Source organism: Cucumis sativus, chromosome 3 (genome assembly GCF_000004075.3).
Source record: "Cucumis sativus cultivar 9930 chromosome 3, Cucumber_9930_V3, whole genome shotgun sequence".
Lineage (NCBI taxonomy): Eukaryota > Viridiplantae > Streptophyta > Magnoliopsida > Cucurbitales > Cucurbitaceae > Cucumis > Cucumis sativus.
The window spans coordinates 39604790-39627274 of record NC_026657.2 but is presented as its reverse complement, the minus strand read 5'-3'; the positions used below and the strand labels follow the sequence as shown (position 1 = coordinate 39627274).

Here is a 22485-nt window from a genome sequence, read left to right as displayed (position 1 = left end):
TTAATGTTTATTACTTTAGAATTGAAATGGATGATAGTGGGTTGAATGTTGGTTAGTCAGCCGTGTTCTTCACAAAAATGAAGAGAGAGAGAGATTTTTGAAATGGATTAAAGGAGTGATGATATTTGAAGGCATATAAATTGAATTGTACTCAAAGTGTAAAGATGTAATTTTAGGAGTGGACAAGAAAGTGGGTGAGAAAGAGAAAAAAAGAGAAAAGGAGAGCAAAGCAAAGATTTTTGAGAATAGAAAAAATGGAAATAGACAAAAACTAAAAGTATAGATGATGGTGACGGAAATAGGATATAAACTCACTTTTTCAAATTTATATTACTATTTGAGCACGCGGTAGATTGCCATTTTCATTCTCTCGAGAACACAAAGAAAGAAAAACACACTGGGGAGAGGGGAGAGGGGAGACCATAAAATCTTATTTAGTGAAGTCCATAGTGGGAGATTGCCAAACCAAATTTCACGAACAAACAAACACACAATCGCAGCAAAATCAACAGAGTATTCTATGAATTGATCCTTTCTGCCAAACCTGTTACTTATACTTCCAACTTTATTCATTTTCATTTCACAATTCTTCATATCCTTAACATTTCTTCGACCATTCTTGGCTGATTTTTTGGGACTCTTATGGCCATTTTGTGTTTTATATGAGTTGGTGGGTGGAAGGGAGGGGGGAAGGGAAAAACAGAGGGGTTGTGTTTGATTCATTGCAACTCTGCTTCGATTAAAAAGGGTCGTCTTCGTTTTCTGGTAATTTTTTATTCTTTGTTTGGTCTTCTTTTGCTAAGATATTTGGTAGCTGAAAGGTGTTTGTTTGTTTTTTTGTATGGGAATTTTAAGTGGGGATGATGGCTGTAACCTCTGCCTGCAAGGACGCTGCTAGCAAGATGAGCAGCTTGGATAATGGGAAGTACGTTAGGTACACACCGGAGCAAGTGGAAGCACTTGAGAGGCTTTATTATGAATGTCCAAAACCCAGTTCTATGCGCCGCCAACAGCTTATAAGGGAGTGCCCAATTCTCTCCAACATCGAACCCAAACAGATCAAAGTTTGGTTCCAAAATCGGAGGTATTCTTTCTAATTATTTCCTTCCTTTCTGGGTTTTGATAGTGGGTTACAATTTTGAAATTCCAACATCCTAAATTTTTGTTTCCGGAACAGAGGTTTCATTTGTTTTTTTTATTTTTATACTGTATAGATGTAGAGAGAAGCAGAGGAAGGAAGCATCACGCCTTCAAACTGTGAACAGGAAACTGACAGCTATGAATAGACTCCTAATGGAGGAAAACGATAGGTTGCAGAAACAAGTGTCACAGCTTGTGTATGAGAACAGCTATTTTCGTCAACAAACCCAGAATGTAAGAACATTCTTCCATGACTTTGAAATAATTGCTCGTTTGAAGAAGATGATTACTGATTTCATTTTGCTATTTCCCTTTTTTGAATTAAAAATACATTTCTTATCAGCTGAAATGAAAGTAATTTGTTCATCTTGCAGGCGACCTTAGCCACCACTGACACAAGTTGCGAGTCAGTGGTGACAAGTGGTCAGCAGAATTTGACTCCGCCGCATCCACCAAAGGATGCCAGTCCCGCAGGGTTAGTAGAATTAGCATTTCTTATTGATCATTATACCATTCCCTTCAATCTCCTTTTGTTTCTTGTGTTGTTCTTTGTGTTAGAAACTCTTCTTCTGTAATATGCTTTCTGAGACTTTGGGTTTGCATATTTCTAGACTTTTGTCCATTGCGGAGGAGACTTTAGCAGAGTTTCTTTCAAAGGCTACTGGAACTGCTGTGGAGTGGGTCCAAATGCCTGGGATGAAGGTTACTTCTTCTTTTTGCTTTATTCTTTAATCTGCAATTAAAAATGAATCTTTTTTTACTGCCATAATAATTAAACGACAAAAACTTTGCTAATCTTTTAAGCAACATACCAAAGTCTATTATCTTGATGACCCGATCATCGAGACCTTTTGAAAATTTTGCTCTGTTGTCTGTTACTTTCATCTCTGCTAATGTCACATCTATTCTGATCTGTATTTTCCCTTCTCGAGGAATGCAAAAGAGCAAGATTTATTAAGTTTGAGAATCATGGAGTTGTAAATTTAATATGACTACTCAACAAAGATCATGCATTATTATTTCTTTAAATGATAACAAGAGGACAGGGAACATGAGAAAACAAATATTAATTTCTTTTGGAAGGCAGATTTTTTGTAGGACAGTTCAAAGCGTCCTGGAATAGAGATGAATATAGAATTTGATTTTTGAAAATTATGTTTCTATTTCAAGCAAAGTTTTGAAACCAAAGAATTAGTTTTTGTTTTTAAATTTTGCTAATAATTAAATCATAGATGTAAACCAAAACAAACATTATTTTAGAAAATAAAAGGCGAAAAAAATTTCAAAATTGTTATTCTCAAAATTTCTGATTTTTATCAATGTCTGTTGTGAGCAGCCTGGTCCGGATTCCATTGGAATCGTTGCTATTTCTCATGGATGCACTGGAGTTGCTGCTCGTGCATGCGGACTTGTGGGTCTAGAACCTACAAGAGTAAGTGCTTCTAAACACAAAGTAATTAACTTTTTGTCTAATGTATCATCACGTATGAGTGTATCTAATTTATATTGTTTGTTTCATGAAGGTGGCTGAAATTCTTAAAGATTGGCCTTCTTGGTTTCGCGATTGCCGTGCCGTTGATGTTCTAAATGTCCTATCTACTGGAAATGGAGGAACCATTGAGCTTCTGTACATGCAGGTGGGTTACTACTAGATACTAGATTGCTTGTATCAAATTTGCAGACTTTGCAAGAAAATATGAAAATGAAAAAAACTTTTGTTGATTTGGTTTAGCTCTATGCACCTACTACTTTGGCACCTGCTCGTGATTTCTGGCTGCTGCGATACACATCGGTTTTGGAGGATGGTAGTCTTGTGGTATGTGAATGGCCTCACCTTGGACATTGCTTCTGCTACTTTGGTCTAAATGTTTTATGTAATATGCTGTGTTATGCATTTTAGGTCTGTGAAAGATCTCTCAACAATACTCAGAATGGTCCAAGTATGCCTCCAGTCCAAAACTTTGTAAGAGCAGAAATGCTACCAAGTGGCTATTTGATAAGACCTTGTGAAGGTGGTGGATCAATAATCCATATAGTCGATCACATGGACTTAGACGTATGTAAAACTTTGAATTTAAAAGTACAGTTATCCTTAGCCTCTGATTTTCACGTTTATAATTTTACCTATTGTTTACATGAATATAGCCTTGGAGCGTGCCTGAAGTATTGCGGCCATTGTACAAGTCATCTACTCTGCTTGCTCAGAAGAACACAATGGCAGTAAGTCTTTTTTTTCTTTTCATCTTATTGCTTCAGGTCTTGAATTTATCCGATGGCTCTATAAATGGAAAACTGGAAATTGAACAGCCATGTAAATTTGAAGATTGTATCCCCAATAACAATAAAATTTCGTTATTTTGGACCAGGCATTACGCTTGTTGAGGCAGATTTCACAAGAAGTTTCTCAACCAAATGTTACTGGTTGGGGAAGAAGACCTGCTGCACTTCGTGCTCTTAGTCAGAAATTGAGCAGGTAAATATGATTTTGGCTCGAGAGTAGCTTATTAGAGAAGCATGGGGTTCCATCTTACAACCATGTGGCAATGGAAGTAGCCCATATTATTTTTAAACATTCCCTTCACTTTTGGGTGTGGAATCCTTAATTGTATTCAACGGATTTTACTCTGCAGAGGTTTCAACGAAGCAGTTAATGGGTTTACAGATGAGGGATGGTCTTTGTTAGAAAATGATGGCGTTGATGATGTTACACTTCTTGTAAACATGTCTCATGGCAAGACAATGATGGGTGCAAATATTTCATATTCTAATGGCTTTCCATCCATGAGCAATGCTGTGCTTTGTGCCAAAGCGTCAATGTTATTACAGGTAAATATTTTGCTAGCGAGCTGACATGTAGATGATGTTGAGCAATTGAGAAGGTTCTATATTATAATACATCAAATCGTTCTACCACTTCATCAATCATAAATATTGGAGAATTCTCTTTTTCAACCAGTGCCATCTTCTCTATTTTTGCTCCATTTCTGATGATTCAAAACTAGGACATGCCTTGGACACTGTATGCTGATGGAAAACAAGTGATCTTTTATGAAAGAGTTTAAATAAAAATCCGACTGAGGTTAAACCTCACCCAACTGACACTAACATTGTGTTAGCTAGTTTTTCTTTACCAAGTTTATGCTTAACCACTCTCAGCACAAGATATTTCTTTGGAAGCTTTTATTCTTGTATATTTTTACCTGCTCTTCGTTTCTCTTATTGTTCTTGCTATCTTTCTTATTTTGTAGAATGTTACTCCAGCAATGCTCATCAGGTTCTTGAGAGAACACCGATCGGAATGGGCAGACAGCAGTATTGATGCTTACTCAGCAGCAGCAATTAAGACCGGTCAGTGTGGTTTACCAGGGTCTCATGCTGGAACTTTTGGGGGTCAGGTTATTCTTCCCTTGGCGCAAACAGTTGAGCATGAAGAGGCAAGTACCGTCTTTTCAACCATCTATAAACAGAAATAACTTCCCATGGCATCAATTTTGTGTATAACATATCCTATTACCCCATGTTTTCTTTGTTATTTCAAAATATTGATTTAAATTTTCTTTCTGGTAACAGTTTATGGAAGTTGTTAAATTTGAAAACGTGGGCCATTATAGGGATGATATGCTTATGCCTGGTGACATTTTCCTCCTCCAAGTAAGCAGTAATTTCTTTAATTATATAAATTAATGTCAACTATTGAGTCTGGGTTTAAGCTAGAATCTCATATTATAAAGCTTAGATGGATACTTGTGCTGTACATCTCAAATCTATGTTGTCATTTGTCACTGACCACTGTTATTAATTATGGCGCTCTACTCGCAGCTTTGCAACGGTGTGGACGAAAATACAGTTGGTACTTCGGCTGAACTCATCTTTGCTCCAATTGATGCCTCTTTTTCTGATGATGCACCTATTCTACCATCTGGATTCCGCATCATTCCTCTCGATTCTGGGATGGTAAGCATTTAAAAGCAATTCTCCTATTTTCTCCTCTCCATTCTCTGCAATTGTATTCGTTTGGATATAAAATTTGTACATTTGCTTATTCTACAGGATGCTTCAAGTCCAAACCGCACACTCGATCTTGCTTCGGCTCTTGATGTTGGACCTGCAGGGAATAGAGCTTCTGGTGATTGCGCTGGTCAATCAGGAAAATCAAAATCTGTGATGACAATTGCATTCCAATTTGTATTTGATGTTCACCTTCAAGATAATGTTGCAGCAATGGCACGGCAATATGTCAGGAGCATTATAGCATCTGTTCAAAGGGTGGCACTGGCTCTTTCCCCTTCAAATTTTGGTCCTCATGCTAACCTTCAGACACCAGCTGGTGCTCCTGAAGCACAAACACTTGCTCGTTGGATCACTCAAAGCTATAGGTATTCCAAAAAATCCTTAGCTGTTAATATTTTCATTCAATATTCAATTCAAAATTACTTTAATGACAAAATAGGAGGAAGCCTATCGAGTAGTAGGGTGGATTAGATCTACCTTTTGTTCCTGTATATCAATCAATATCTTTGGTATTAAAAAATGGTCAGTATCTAATAGAACATAGACATATGTCTTCTCTAATGTAAACCAATTATTTGTATCTTGGAATCCATTGCATTCTAGTAATTATTTTATTGAACCAATTGCTTCCCTAATTACAACCTTGTGAACTAGGAAGTTCAACATTATAATGCCTGAATATGAACGGTGTTCATATTTTAGTGAAGTATAGAAGTTCTGCGTTCAAACATAAACCTAAGAATTTGATTATGTCTTTTCTAAAAGTCTTGATCCCTTTTGTTTTCTGTCATAGATTTTGAATTCTGTCTTGAATTGATTTTGATTCGCTTACACGTGTCTTCTCAAAAGTCTTAACCAAGCTAGAGTATCTGGCATTCTTACTACTGTGAACTAAACTCATTCATCCCTCCTTGGCTTTATTCTCTTATACATATGTTATAAGGCAAGAGGCTAATAGAAGGATTCCAATCTACTTTTATTCTTCCCTACAGGTGCTATATGGGCATGGAATTACTGAAAAATGAAGGAAGAGAGTCCGTTCTGAAATCCCTTTGGCATCACTCAGATGCAGTCATGTGCTGCTCTTTGAAGGTATGTTTAAAATTCTCTTTGAAGTTAAATATCAGAGATATCTCTGCCTATAGTAAGATCTTTTTTTAAAGTGAAAAAAAAAGAGACTCCAACCTTGATTAAGATAAATGGAAGATTCCAAAAACTAAAAAATAAAATGTACAGAACTAAAGCCTAATGAACATGGTGCCATGCTTAAGGTTTTTGTTGAATAGTATGCTTCCATTTGTAATTTACTCAAGTCTTCACTTTTCTCTGTTTTTACATGAAGTTATATCCTATCTTGTGAACATCCCCAGGCATTGCCAAATTTTACATTTGCAAATCAATCTGGACTTGACATGCTTGAGACAACCCTGGTGGCTCTCCAAGACATCACTCTGGAGAAGATTTTTGATGACAATGGAAAGAAAACTTTAGCTTCAGAGTTCCCACGGATAATGCAGCAGGTATAGCCAACGAATCCCTTCTTTCCCTACGAACCCAATGATAGCCAAACAAATGATAGACAACGATCTGCAATTCTTTTTGTATTTTTACCATGAGTAATTTGATTAGTTCATATCCACAAGCATGCTTGCCCTGGATTAGGCAAAAATCTTAATTCATTAGTTTGTATCCACAAGCATCCTTACCTGGACCATTCATTTAAGTAATCCATTTTTTTTGTGTTATTTTAGGGCTTCATTTGTCTTCAAGGGGGTGTCTGCTTATCAAGCATGGGAAGGGCAGTATCCTATGAGAAAGCTGTGGCATGGAAGGTTTTGAATGAAGAAGAAAACGCTCACTGTATTTGTTTCATGTTTATGAATTGGTCTTTTGTTTGAAACACTTACTCAGAAAGTAGGAACATGACAAATTAGACTAGATCAAATTTTCCTTTAACTTAGATTTCAAAAACAATGAAAATAACCTAAAACTAAATGAATGAGCATATTGCCCCTAATCTCTCTTTCCCCCACTTTTCTGTATATTCTTTGTTGAATTAGTTATTGAATCGTTTAGTTCATATATATTTTCTTTTAACTAATATTAAGACAACAAAATCTCATTCGGATTCGAATTCCATCGAACAAGCTTTGTACCGATCGAGATATTGTCCTTATCTGTTTCAAGCTCAAGCTCTAACCTGAGAATTTGATGACAGAGTACCATTTGACTTGAAAAATGGTGATTTTGATTATTTGTCCGTTCAATTCTTATGGTGTGCCTGTAAAGAGAAAAGATCAAAACTTTGATCTCTGACTTCACCCACCCACCTATATAATCCCACTATCCTGTCTTATTCTGCTGTTTCTTGTGATGGAGAGAGTAAGTTCTTTTATTTGGTTAGTCAAAAAAGCAAAACCTTTACCTCTCTACTTTTGTCTCTCGTTTCCTGAGTTCAACAAAATTCAACTGATATTCATTTTTTCAAAAATAGAATTTTGTGAGACTTATCCTTTTCTTTTTCTTTATACAAATGTGGTGGAGCATCTTGCCATGGAAATGGAGGACATTGAAGGTCATTTGCCTCTTTTTCAATATAACTTCTTTTCATGGCTATCCTTCTAATCTCGACTTAAACCCCAAAATTCCTTCTTTTCTTTTCTTATCTTTCCTCCCAACTGAACTGTCATTTGCTGACACACAAACCATTTGGCCTGTAAGTTCACAAGACTTGTTTTTCTGATATGGAGTCACCATTCCTTTTAAATTTTGGAACAAAGAAGTCTCTTTCAGTTCAGTTTCCTTTCCATTGTAAGGCCCAGTCATGTCAAGACGTGATAAATGAGGCTAAACTAAAGCTGAATAGAAGTTTGAAAGCAGCAACACTCATTGATTTCTTTTTTTAATTTTTTTATTTGGACTTTAATGTCTGTTCTTGCCTCTAAAGCTATTCTCTCTGAAGTGGGTCTGCTGAATTTCTCTCACCCACCCACTCCCCACTCCCCACTCCCCACTCCCCACTCCCCACTCCCCACCATCACTATACTCTCTTTTTCTATTCAAAACCCATATCCTAATTAACTTTCTCTTAACCTTTCCACCACTAATTAATTCATATCTTGGATTTTTATTGGCCAAGCTTATCTCTCAAAATCTCTGTTCAAACACTCATCTGATCATTTGAACATATCAAATGAAACAGGTTCCATATTATTCTACTCAGCTTGTTTGGTAATATTGATTAAGATAGGTACTAATGTGACAATTCTTGGTGATGAGGTACTAATATGCAAATCCCAAAACCTATGAACCAAATGAAAAAAATCTTTAAAAAAAGAAAAGCTTTAGTTACAAGACTGCAAACCCAAAGAGATAAAAAGGGGAGAAAAAAAAAGGTTAACATACCAATACCATTTTGGTCCCAGATCTTTTCTTTTTTATTATTCAAGTTCCTGCACTACTTTTGTTTTTTCAAATTTATTGTTAGTTTGTTTTTCTTTTTGTTAGTATAGTTTTTTCTTTATAAAATAATATCAAGAACTTTCATTGAAGAAGAGTCACAGTGTGTTTCTTCTAAATATTTTTTAGAGGGCAAACTAGAAGTTCAAACATGTGTGGTGGTAGTGTATCCCGACCTTTGATCATTTTGATCCAACGTAGAGGATTACAAATTGAGTTATACCAAAGTCGATCACAAGTCTTTAAGAGGTTCAATTTTAGAAGACAGTGTTAAAGTATCCTCAAACTTTCAATCTCATATCTCATAAGTTATATTCAATATTTTAGTAAGTTTTAACTGATCTTTAAACTTTAAATGTGATGTCATCTTAATTTTAAAAGATCACCGAAAATTAATAGTTTAAAATTCTACCAAGCACACGTTTGTTTTAGTATACAACAAATAATAGGAGAGTGAAGGTTTGAGCCTCAAGGAAGTGTGTACTTTAAACCCTTTTAGTAATTGACAATTTTGTATTGTTTTTATTTATTTGTTTATAACTATGTATTTTATAGAGAGGTTTCTCTCAACTTGGTGATGGAGTTTTTGAACTGTTCTTAGTCTTTAATGTCATCTAATTTCTACTAAAGGACTATATACGTTATAACAAAGAGAACTATATCTTATTTCTACTCAAATTTTACGAGAAAACGTATTTCATTGAGTTGCACTTGTATTTATATAAATATGTACGAATGTGGTATGTGGTTTAGGCTCTTATGTTTGATTATCGAATTCTGTCAGTTGAATGCGTAAACTTGATTTAGGAAATATAGGAAATAGAACATGTGTATGTTCCCTCTTCTATTCTATTGATAAAGTTTTCATGTGGGCTTTTTGAAGTTGGGCTTGGATGGTTCAAAGATATGGCTCTTTGGGCCCAACTAATTAAATGTTGAGCACGTCGCTAGCAATTTGATTCATTTAAAATCTGTTCTTGGGCTCAAGTACAATTGAGCCCAAATACTAATAGTAAATTGGACACAAATAATTAATTTGATCTATTTTAGAAATAAAATAATTATTTATATATTAACTTTTTAAAAAATCTATTAAGTAGTAGACTTCTATCATTTCACTAATATATTTGCAACATGGTCTATAAGGGATAGATTTTGCTATATTTACAAATATTTTAAAACGTTGTTATATATTTAATTATTTTAAATCTAATTTCTATATTTGCAACTAATTCTTTGATTAAAGAATAAAAAAAATGCACCGACATAGTCAAGATTTATCGATTTTATCTTCAATTTCAACTTTTAATAGATGTCAGCCATTAATTAGTCTTAACATTGACAATTTGTAACTTCGTCACTAATTTGAGAAATGGCGTGACATTCCACACTTCTTATATATTAACAATAACCAAACAGGGCAAAGTGTCATAAACAATATATGATATTTTAGCTATCCTATTTTCTTCTGTTTCAAAGTTAATGAACTGTGTCAGTACTAATTCTTTAGATTCAACACTAATATTTGAAGTAGTAATGAAAAATAGTTGAAATTAGCATATAAAATTGCGAATAATAACAATAAACAAACAAATAAATTAGGGTTTAGGGTTTAAACAAACAAATCATAAAATGGGGAAATGTATATCACTTATAACGAATATATTCAAATATTTTCATGAATCAGGGAAAGCATGCAAAAGAGGGGAAAAAACCAATTTACTTAAATCTTTGCTTTTAATCTTGAGATTAGAGATTCAATGTCTCATATTATAAAAAAAATGGTTTTGTTAATCTTAGAGAACATTTCCTTCCCCTTCAATACCACACTCTTATTCAATACTTTTGCTTTTATCTTACAGTGAAAACTTTGGTGGGAAAGAAATGTTACAAAACAAAATTATGTATATTTATTATTATATCATATTAGGGAAGTCAGACATTCAAACTGGGAACATCCTATTCTTATATCACATAAATTCAATAGCATGAGAAAATATATTATATAGTAAATTTAATATTATATCAACTCTCTAATAAACATGTTAAGGGTAGTATAACTTTTGATTCTAGTTAGTGACTAAGATAAAGTTGAGAACCATAAGAATGAGGCAACATTTTGTGACTGTTATGTAATATCAACAAAAGACATGCACATGTAGTACAATTATTATAATTACCAAAAGAAAAGAAGGAAGAAATATATAATGGTGAAGAAGATATATGTGTGTATAATTGAGATGGATTTGAATGTGTTGTTTATTTAAAAGAATACTTTGAATTAGAGTGTATCCAAACCTCTCCACTAGTGGTTGTTGATTTGAATATGTTGTTAATAAGCGCTTTTTGATGGATTATATACGTTGAAGGATGAGAAAAGGGGAAGAAAGGCAAAGAGCCTTTTGCATGGTCTCCAAGGACTATGATTGAAGAATTTTAAGTTTCTTTTTTAGGCTTTTAAGGTGAAATGCACTTGACATTATATATATATATATAAAATGTGACAGCAAAATGTAGCTGGGTGTGCTCGAAAAATAATGTCAGCTATTTTATATCTTTGTGTTTATACTCTTTCTTTTGTGAAAGAATCTTCTAACTATGTGAACCCCATAATGACCATTCTGATCCACCACTCATAAGACCCAAAAAAAGTTTTCTTTTTGCAGCCACCATCATCACACATTCTATATATATATATATAGATATTCATATATTTTTAAGGTGAAATGAGAAAAAGTGTGATGAAAATTCAAAAGATAACACAAAGTTCTAAGCCAAAAAAAAAAAAAAGATCATTATTAAGGGCTAGAACCAAAGCCTTTGTTCTTCCTTTTGACCTCTTATCATATTTCGTTCCAACCAAACTTTTTCTTGTCCATATATATATATATTATAATAATAATAATCTTCTTTTTTCTAATGTTTAATTAATTATTAATAGAGAAACCAATATAATCAACTTAAAAAGAGGGTTGAATTTGGATGTACTTAGAAGCTTGTAATTTTTACAACATGGGTGTGTGTGGCATCATTTGGTTTGTTGTTTTCTCATATATTTATTCATTAAATTACCACTACTAATTTTTTTTCTTAAAAAAGTTGCTTTTGGGATATCAATACATAGTATAGCTTACTGTTGTATATATAAACATCCATTAAATCCTTTGATTATGTTTCTGTTGGGCTGTTTTTGGTTTGTTATATATATATGATGATTATGTGTTTAATGTTGTTGTTTATGAATTTAGGTTTTGGGATTATATTTAGAGGGGTGACAGATATAAATATATTAAACCCTCTAATGTCTAGACCTGACTGTTTAGTAAAGGGTGACCATAGTTCTCTCTCTCTCTGCTCTTGTATTTTAGATTGTCTCCTTTGCTTTTATTTGTTATATTTAAGAAATGAAGATGCTCTACTTGGGATTCTTTGGTCAATCTATTAATTTCACACATCTTGTATATCTTTCTAAAAAAAAAACTCTATGATCGTATGGACGTTTACACATTTGTATAGTATGAAATAGTCTAACACATCGTTAATAAACTATGTAAATGTTTGTTGTTACTAATTTCATTTATGCATCCTATACCATATTTCACTTTTGATACATACTCATCATGGAAGAACTTCTCAATTATCACACATTTGAACAGTGGAAAAAGAAATCTTCGAAAGTGCAAAGAATGTAATAATTACGCAAAGGAAGATGAAACCAGAGAAAAATGGTTGAATAAAATTCAAAAAGTCATTCTTCCCCATACAGGAGGGTCTCGCTTTTTTCTAAGCTTCCCTCAAACTCACTTTGCGTTCTACTAATGATATTTTGGTCTTGGGACATAGTGAGAATGTGCTAGCTAGAAGCTAGAATGTTTCGGTGTATCCTCAATCCCTCTTTACTACGTGAATAATATAGTTTAAAAGAAAATTCAAAAGCGCCCATTTTACCATTATGTATAGATATACGTGCATATATATAGACATAGAAACAGAAAGAAAGAAGAGAATGAAAGGGTTTTGAAAATGGTATGAGAGTATAAAGCAAAAAAGGCATTAACTTTAATAGAGAAAAATGGAAAGGGTTTTTAAGAGATATATGTGTGTGTGTGTGAGAGAGAGATATATATGATATGTATGTGTTGTCTTTGTTAAAGGGTTTGATTTACCCCATCCCAAAGCTCCGACAATAATGCGACAAATTATAAAGATGATTCATCTCTCATACAATTGGGGACAATAATGTTACAATTAATTATATTACTCTTCTACCTTTCCACTACAAATCGAATGTTTTCTTTTTTCTCTTTAATTTTCTTTTATTATTCCAAAACAAAAGAAAGAAAAAAGAAAAAAAAAAACTCAAACTTTGCTCTTTGACCTAATTCAATCATCACCAACCCATTCACTTTTCTTCTTCTCCTTACCATTTTCATTATTGAAGTTATATACACTAATTAAATCCTCAATCAAAGCATGCATGCCTTGATCCTTTTTTCCCTTAATGTGCTCTTCTGCCTAATTTAGCTTATTAATTTTAATTATCTTTAGAATTTAATGGTGAAAAAAGTATGTATTATTCAAAACCATATATCAACACAATGATGATATGAATTAGAAGAACATCCATCAAGAATGAAATTTTTGTTTTCAATGTTTACTGGAAGAAAAAAATAAACAAACACCAAAACTAGAGTACTGATATATCATTGACTTTAAAATCAAAGACGTTTAATCTCATATAGTAATCATGAAGAACCTCAAAATTAATTATATATAGTTTAATCAGTGTCTAAAACCCTAGCTTAGTACAACTAATTATCCCTAGCTAGGGTTAAGTACACTAAAAAGTGGTTGTGTGGGAGTGGGAATGTAATTAAACTAATAAACCTAGGTACAATATTAAGGGGTTAATAATTGTGTTGTGATTAAGTAAAATTAAACCTCAGATTAATCAATTAATTAGAAGAAAAAGAAGAAGAAGAAGAAGAAGAAGAAGAAGAAACATATAATTGTGTTGTTGTACGTAGTACAATTTTGTCTATATTTTGTCAGCAAAATTATGTCCCGCATGCTGTCTTTAAATTACCCTTTTTCTGATCTCCAACTTCAACACCTTCTGTGGGTTTTATGTTCAAAAGCTGTGGTTCATTGTAAATCACTTTCTCTTCTCTTCTCAACCATCCATTTTCCCTTCAAGGTTTAATTAATTGATTGATTCATTAAAACCATGTTTATATTATTATATATGTGCATGATTAATTCTTTAATTATAAGCTGTCATCACATATATATACAAGCTTAATCAACTTTATTCCCTAAGTTTGTCAACAAAAAATCTTCTCACAATCTATCCAATAATTGTATGGATTATATATTTGTGTTTTAGTGTATATTCTTTTTTTCTTTCAATATTTGGCTTATGTAAAAGTAAAAGACAAGATATAAATCATTTTGTTCCAAATTTAATTAGATCACTTTTAATCCTCTCAACTTTTTCTTTATATATATATGCTTAATTCCTTTTTCCTTTTTCTTTTCTTCAACCAATTTCTTAATGTTAACATGTATAGTATAAGAGCAACAATAATGTGTGAAAATCAACTGTATCTGTTGTAATTTTTTCTTACTGATCATTTCTTCTCTCTCTAATAACTTGTTGGGAGGAAATGTGTTCGAAATATACAAATCAAACAAAATACGTATCCATAAGAACAGTATTCAAAATATGCATGTTATACTCTATTGGGTTTTTGGCATGATGAGGTTTCTATAGATCATGTGTGTCAACAAGATACCTAAAAGTGTGTATTTTTCTAGTAAAAGTAGAGTTGGAGGATTTCAACCTAGAACCATGTTTAGTGTCATTTTAAGCTCCAACTTTTTGTTGGCATATATATATTAATCTACAAATAATAGTATTGAATTTTGGCAAAATATTTGAATTACAATTTCAAGTCAAAAAAGTGTTGAGAACCCTAAATTGGAAAAGTCAAGAAACATCACACATTCTTTAATTAATAAGATAGATGGGCAAGAGAAAATTTTTCTCTTTTTCTTTTTGGTGGTCAAGTAGATAGACTATAATTCCTCACATGAGACCCAAGATTATATTGGAAACTCCAACATAATCCATCTAAAACTAAAACAACCTGCAATAGCAACTTTAGATAGCTTTCTAAATGAAAACCCTCATAATAAATAATAATTTGATGCTTTGGACTGCTCGTATATTTTAGGTTCTCCCTTTCTTGACTTCAAATCTTTATGGACTTCAAACATACATGATGTATAATGGTCGATGATCGATCCATAGTTAATTGAATTATCTTTTCCTAGTTAACCCCTAATATTGCAAGTTAGAGTAGTGTGAGCAAAATGTATTCATGTGTAATTAGGTTTATGTACAATCATTCATCTGTAATTAGGTTTATGTACAACCATATTATAATAGTCTTCTAAAATAGACTATATATATTATTGAACTTTACACAATTTTAATTAAGATCACACTTCGAAAAAAAGTTTCAAACTAAATCATACTGAGATCTCTACTTTAGCCTTTTGAATGAATTATTATATGTCTAACCAATAAATGATCATGATTGAATCGGCAAATTCTAATTCATTATATTAAAGGTTTCCATTGAAGCAATAACTAAAAACTACAAGAAGAGAAAAACTGTTCAAAAGATGAAATTATACTAAATAATGACATATTGTAGCCTAGATGATTAATTCAAATAATTAAACTAAAACAATAAAGTCCTTTTTCCTTTAAAATTGTGTTTTTAATATACTGCATACTAATGTTTTTTAAATACTACGTACTAATTTTTAAACATTGATCTAATTGAAAAAAAAAATCACGTTGGATTATTAAAAAAATTTCAAGCAAAGTTGATTTCAATTAGTAAACTACAAGTCTTCTTTAATGTATTTAGAATACTTTTTGGTATTTTATTTTAGAAGATAGAAAAAAAAAATGGAATGTTTGTTTTTTATCACTAGTCTAAATAACTTTTAATTTAGTTGTTATTCGATTAAAATAAAAATATAAATTGAAACTTCCAAATTTGATATTCATGATCTCAATTTGATTTCAATCTAATTTAGTTTCTAATAAATGAACTTAATTTATAGAACTAAACTAAATCCATCTTTATGTTTTAATATATCTTCACCAAAGTTTCAATTTCTTTCACTATAAATATCCAACCATATATATATATATATATATATGCTTACTTTTTTGGAAATTATATATATATATGCTTACTTTTTTGGAAATTTAGCCGTTGAAATTAATAGTTGCTAGTTCTTGGGAAAAGTTTGTGAAAAAAGAATCTATCTTCGAGAGTGCACCTAAACTAGTTTAATTGGAGTTAAGATGTATATATTGAAGGGATATTAATGGGATTAATTGAGAGATCAAAGTCACATTCGACTTTCTTTTAACTGTGAAATTACTTATAAATTGAGTAAGAGAAGAGATCACAGTAAATTTATATAATTAAAGTGATCATAACATTGACATTATAACATATCTACACAGCACTTTTACTTTAATTTACACACTCTTTCACTACTACTATACTATAGGTCAAAAAGCATACTACATAACCAACAAAAACATTAACTTCTTAGGTCACAATATTTGTAAATAATATCCTTAAAAACTTAAAACAAAAAGAAAAAAGAAAATTCCAAAATTTAACTAGAAAAAACAAAAAGTAATGAACTAAGTGCAGTAAAGTTTAGAAGAGCAAGTGGTTCGAGAGAGAGAAAGTAGGGCTTTGTAAGCTTGGTGTGAGGACGGCCTTGCCATGGGATCAGCTGCGGTGAAGTTGAGAGCTAAGTTCATAAACCCAACGACCTGTTTCGGGTCTGTGGCGATGATCGAGCCATCAATCCACGTGTCGATATGAGAATTGGAGTAGGAGTAGCGAGCCCATTCAACCAGGTGTTGGCGATGGAGTGGTCCTTTGCCGGTTAGCAACTGGATGAGAATAACTCCCAAAGTGTATACATTGCTTCTCTCTGTCACGTCTCGACATTCCTTAACCTCTGTCACGTTTAATTGTAATCCAATAATTACATGTAAGTATATTAGCTAGCTTTCATCCTATATGATAAATTCTGCATGTGCATGTGCATGGATTATATATATATATCTTCGTGCAAATGCAAATTTGACCACAATTTCAAATCATATATTTATTAACTTCATTATTCCAATATATTTTAACTTTGTATTTACATGTTATAACTAAGTGTCATGTATAGCAAATATATGTTGAACACAATAGTTTCTAAACAATGCTATAACCTATATCAATATTCTTCAAAGGTTACCATAATAAACCATTAAATTTACTTTTCTTAATACAGCAAATGTGAAAATAAGAAAATGTGAAGAAAACAGCCATGTAAGTAAATAATTAAGATATAAAGTATAATGGATAATCAAGATTGTATCATAATCATTTTTTAAAAAGTAAAACTTATAATTAATTAAACACTACTCACACATGAGTTTCTTTTGTTTTGTCTACTTTTCAAAAGTGCTAACAAAATTTTAAAAGTCAAGTTTTGAAAACTAATCAAAATTAAGTTTTTTTAAAAAAATTGGTTAATCTTAATCATTCAAATATTTATTTTTTCCAAAAGGATAAAATCTATTGTAAAAGGTAATTAGAAGAAAAGAAGTACCATTTTAAAAAAAAAAACTAAAAACTAATACTCCATTTGATTTTTTTTTTTTTTTGCTTTTAAAAAACTTTTTGTGTTTGTTCTCCTATTAAAATTTGGTGGGTAACGAGTATTTTCTTTTAACCTTATTATAAATTACAATCTATATCAATTCAATGTTATTTTACATATAGTAAAATTAATTATAATATTTATAAATATAGCAATTAAAAATGATTGAATTTAGTAATGAAAGGTTTAAGATTGTACGTACCGGGGGCGGAATAGTGTGAAGCAATAGTGGTCTTGGACAGTCCGATAACGAGCCGTGGTTGGTATTTCTCATCGACGATTATCCTCTCCGGCGACAAATTTGACGCAATTACTCCCGGAGAACACCGGAGATGTAAGTACCGCATAGCCCTGGCAATTCCGATACCGATATTACGACGTTGTTCCCAGCTTAAACTTCCAACCATTTCATTCAAAACTCCCCCTTCCACATACTCACGAACCAAATACCCAGCTTTTTCCGACCGGCACGACCCCAACAACTTCACAACGTTCAAATGCTTAAGCCTCCCCAGTTCCTCAACCTCACTCCAAAAACTCCCTTCCACTCTCCACTTCTCCTCGTCTTTCTCCACCACGAATTGAATCTCCGACGACGGCGATTGCGGGGATACAATCGCTTCCACCGTCATCAATTTTGCAGCTTTGGAATCGAAGAATTTCACTTCCCATATTCCGTCGTTGTTTTCTACTATGACTCTTTTTGGTTCTTTACGACGACGTATTGTAATCAACACTCCTGTCCCAATCAATAACGCGCCAACGCCTAATACCATCATAAACCACCATAAGTTGTTGTAATGACGCGTCTTGCATGGCGGTAATTTGCTTGTACTTATTATCTCGTTGCTGCATAGATCATTCCCGGCTACGGCGCTTGCGTTTATACCCAGAAACGCTCCTGTTGCTGGTAATGTTCCGTGTAAGTGATTGTGGGAAATGTTTATCTGAACGAGTGATGGAATTTGGGCTAAAACTGGTGGGATTTCGCCGGAGAATTTGTTTTCGGATAAGTCAAGGAAGCTAAGGACGGGAATTTGTGTGAGAATTACTGGGATTTCGCCGCTTAGTTGATTGTGGCTTAGGTCTAAACTAACGAGCTTCTTACATGAAGATATTTCATTTGGGATTCCACCGCCCAGATTGTTGTTGCTCAAGTTAAGTTCCATTAGTTCTGATAAGCTTCCGATATTCTCCGGGAGGGAACCTGAAAGTTCGTTCCCCGAGAAATCCAAACTCTCGATTTTGTCGTTTGTTATGAATTCCGGCAAGTTCCCTGAGAATTTGTTTCTCGCTAAACTCATCATCTGGAGAGAAGGCAAATACCATTTGTTGCTGTCGATTCTGCCGGAAAATTGGTTGTCGGAGATATCTAAAAAGTACAATAGTGGCAGTTTCGTAAATATTTTTGGAGATAATTCACCGAAGAGACGGTTGTTTTGGAGGCGAACACGTTGTAAACTCTGGCAAGAACAGAGACTCCGTGGGATTTGGCCGATGAGAGAATTGGAGAAGAGGATAAGCTTAAAAAGACGTTTAGAATCACAGAGCCCATCTGGGATTTTTCCTGTAAGGAAATTAGTTGAAACGTCGAGAATGGTGAGATTGTTGTTTCTTCCAAGTAACTCCGGGATTTCGCCGGAAAATCCATTGGACCATAACTGAAGAATCTGTAGTCGAGGCAAAGAAGCCAAAGCTCTTGGAATTTTTCCCGTGAAATTATTACTAAACAGATGCAGAATCTCCAAATTCTGCAATTGAATTACAAGCTCTGGAATCTCCCCGGAGAGAGAATTGTCACTAATATCAAGAGAAATCAGATTCACAAGACTGAAAATCGAAGGAGGAATTGTACCTGTGAGACCATTTTGATAAAGAAACAGATACTGAAGTCCAGTAAGATTCCCAAGAGACTCAGGAATTCCCCCTGTTAACTTGTTGTACACAAGATCAAGATGATTCAAAGAATCCAATCCACCAAGTTCTTCAGGAATTTCCCCTGAAAGATTATTATAACCCAAATAAATCCACTTCAATCTCTTCATTGCTCCCAATCCCCGCGGAATTTCCCCACTCAATTTATTAGACGCCAACGTTAGAAACTCCAACGAACTAAGATTCGCTACAGAATTCGGAATCTCCCCCATTAAACCATTCCCACCCAGATCGAGAAACTGAAGAAGATCAAAGAACAATCCAAAATCTTCCGGAATCGAACCCGAAATCATGTTATTGGATAGGTCTAATGTTCGGAGCCTAGAAACACCGCCGGTGGGAAGTGTGCCGGTGAAATTATTATTACTCAAATTCAAATGCAGAAGCGAAGAAGAGGCGACAGCAAACATAGTCGGAGGGAGTTCTCCGACGAGTTGATTGTCGGAGAGGTCGAGAGATTGTATGTAAGGTAATCGAAAAAGAGAATCCAGAAGTACGCCAGTGATATTCTGAGCAGAGAGGTTAATGGCAGTGATGTTAGTGAAATTAGAGATGGCGCGGTTGTTGCATGTGACCCCATTCCATAAGCAGGTGGGAAGAGAGGGATTCCAGTTGGAGAGAAAGGTTGATTTTTTAGAAATGGAGGATTTGAAGGATAAGAGAAGGTGGGTTTCATGGAGGTCGTCGTGCTGCTGCTGCTGCTGCTGTTGTTGCTGCAGAGAGCTGGATGATGAATGTTGGATCAATAGAAAGAGAAAGAGAAAGAAGAAAATGGGATTATGACAGCTTTTGGGTATTGACTTCCCCATGAGAATTAATTAGGGAGTAGCAGAAGAAGAAGAAGAAGCTCAGGGAGTTTTGAGTTTCCACCGATCAGCTTTCAGTTTCTTCAACCTTTAAGCTCATCTTTCCAAGCCCTGCAACCAAATTGCCCATATATAAAACGCCCAATTTTTAACTTTTTTTTTTATTTTCTTTTTCTAAAATCAGCTTTTTATTTTAAAAGTATATATATAAAAACAAGGAAAATTGAGTATAAATCCAAAAATATATATATATTTAAAAATATTGTAATAATTTTCCTTTTAATAGAGCACAATATATATATCTATAAATATAACAAAATATCACTAATATATACTTATTAATTATAAAATTGGATTATATAGGTAAATGTTTGAAGTACTTTTACTCTTTAAAAAAATTAATTTAGTAGAAAAATAAATAATATGATATCAAATTAACATTCACTCATCCCTTTAAATTCTTAATACTTAATACATGGTGATTTAACCTATCATAAGAGTGATTTAAGACTTACTTGCATGCATTTCGGACTTTATTATCTCTTTAGGCAGTCTATCAAATTTTCTTCTAACCGTTATTTTTTAGTTTTTTCTCATATAAAAAGTTATATAAAGATGAAGAGATTGCCATAAAAGAAATGAAAAGATCATCAAATGTGAAGGTAAATAAAAATTTCTAAAAATAAATACTATTTCTAAAATAAGTTGAAATGTATTACTATTTAGATAATTCTCACGGCTTTTTTCTTCTTCTTTTTTACATCTATTTTTTAAAATATCATAGAAATAATGTCCATTTCACCCCATCTCAAACTCAAAAAATGTGAAAATGTAATTTAAACAAATTGGAAAATACTTAGTGGAGTAAAAAAAAAATTAAAGCAAAGTTTGGATTAGCATGAAAATAAAAAAACCAATATAAGCAATAATAATGTTGAATAATTAATAATTAAACTAATAAAGGGAGAAAAAAAATAAAAGGAAAAGGAAAAAGAGAGGGTGGAGATGAATGAATGAAAGACCTTTGGAGAAGAAAACAGTGATTGAAAATGAAGCTTCTTTCTACAGCCTGCATCGCATTATAATTACAGTAAAGAAGCAAACAACAAATTAAAACTTTAGGTTATAATGTTTGTAGCTAAAAGATAAAAACATATATAATTGAAGGGTTTGATATAATTACCGAATTAATGAGAGAGAGCGTGGGGTTGGGTAAGAATGGAAGTGTGTGTATGTATATATATATAGAGAGAGAGAGGACTAAGGTTGTAGAGAAAGAGTTTAGGGTTTTTGAAAAAGAAAGGAGGGAAATGACGAAAAAGGGTATGAGTTGGAAAGTTGAGGGGAGCGAACAGGAAAGGGAAACAGGGACAGATGTTGGAAAAAAGGCTCTGATTTTGTCGGCTTAATTACGCATATTTTTCTCTCTTTTCTTTTTGACTCAACATCGGAGGGAGGGAGGGAGGGGTCCGATTTCGAAAAGCCTTCAACTCCTTCTCTTAAGTTTACGTATTTGCCACTCCATTTTTCATTTATTTACGAATGCTTCTGTCCTTTCATAGACTGAAAAAATTAGTCGATCGAACCGAAAGTCAGCCAGTCGATTGAAGATAAAGATTAGTTTGATCGATTTCGGTTTGAGAAAAATCCAAACCAAGAACATGGCTTGAATCGACTTAGTTTGTAAATCGATCATATAGTCCGTTTGGCCGAAAACCAACTATGACCGATAGATATATGTTCACCCTTACTCCTTTCATAAATATTAATTTAAAAATAAATTACATTTGGAGAAGCTGAAACATATAATTCTTCAGACCACCTAATCTGATACTATCTTAAGTCATTTGTTCAACCAAAAAACTTAAGTTAATAGGTTAAAGCATGTTTAATTTATCTCGATTCTTCCTCTCTATATTTTCCCTAGTTGATTCTTGTGTATATGACTTTCTAGCTACATATTTTGTTTTCCACCTTTTTTTTTCCATGTATTTTCAAAGAATTTTTTTAGCAAAATTTTAAATTTGTGGGGATAGAATTTGCTATTTTGTAAAATTTGTTATTTTTAAAAAAATTTCCATTTTCAACTTAAATCCAACATTTTTAGTAATAAGATATTAAATAAACTCTAATCCAAACAAAATTTATTTCTTACTCTATGAATTCCTAACTATTTTGAAAATAATATATAAATATACATCAAAGGATTTAGAAACTATATAAATACACAATATAATCATTTCAGGTAGGAGTTCAACCCAATACCTCATTCATTGACATGAAGACATACAAAACTCCTCACAACCAAAAGGTCAAAAACAACATTATTGTTCCCAAAAAATCACCCTATAAATATAGTAAGAAATTACACACA

At 32.9% G+C, this 22485-nt stretch overlaps 2 protein-coding genes across 2 annotated transcripts; one reads left to right on the top strand and one right to left on the bottom strand.

Moving 5' to 3' along the window:
- The first annotated feature begins 334 nt into the window (after positions 1-334).
- LOC101218438 (homeobox-leucine zipper protein ATHB-8) lies at positions 335-7231 on the top strand. Its single transcript, XM_004136176.3, has 19 exons — positions 335-765; positions 856-1084; positions 1215-1374; positions 1515-1615; positions 1752-1842; positions 2477-2572; positions 2664-2777; positions 2873-2956; positions 3041-3196; positions 3286-3360; positions 3507-3613; positions 3771-3966; positions 4389-4574; positions 4711-4791; positions 4960-5094; positions 5191-5516; positions 6144-6243; positions 6522-6671; positions 6903-7231. Exons 2-19 carry the CDS (start codon positions 861-863, stop codon positions 7047-7049), a joined length of 2529 nt encoding a protein of 842 aa, XP_004136224.1. The 5' UTR covers positions 335-765; positions 856-860; the 3' UTR covers positions 7050-7231.
- An 8853-nt stretch (positions 7232-16084) lies between these two features.
- Positions 16085-21352, bottom strand: LOC101218670 (probably inactive leucine-rich repeat receptor-like protein kinase At2g25790). The gene is made up of 4 exons (XM_004136177.3): positions 21295-21352; positions 21134-21180; positions 17573-20222; positions 16085-16674 (listed from the first exon to the last, which is right to left on the bottom strand). Exons 3-4 carry the CDS (start codon positions 20112-20114, stop codon positions 16349-16351), a joined length of 2868 nt encoding a protein of 955 aa, XP_004136225.1. The 5' UTR covers positions 20115-20222; positions 21134-21180; positions 21295-21352; the 3' UTR covers positions 16085-16348.
- Positions 21353-22485: the final 1133 nt, after the last annotated feature.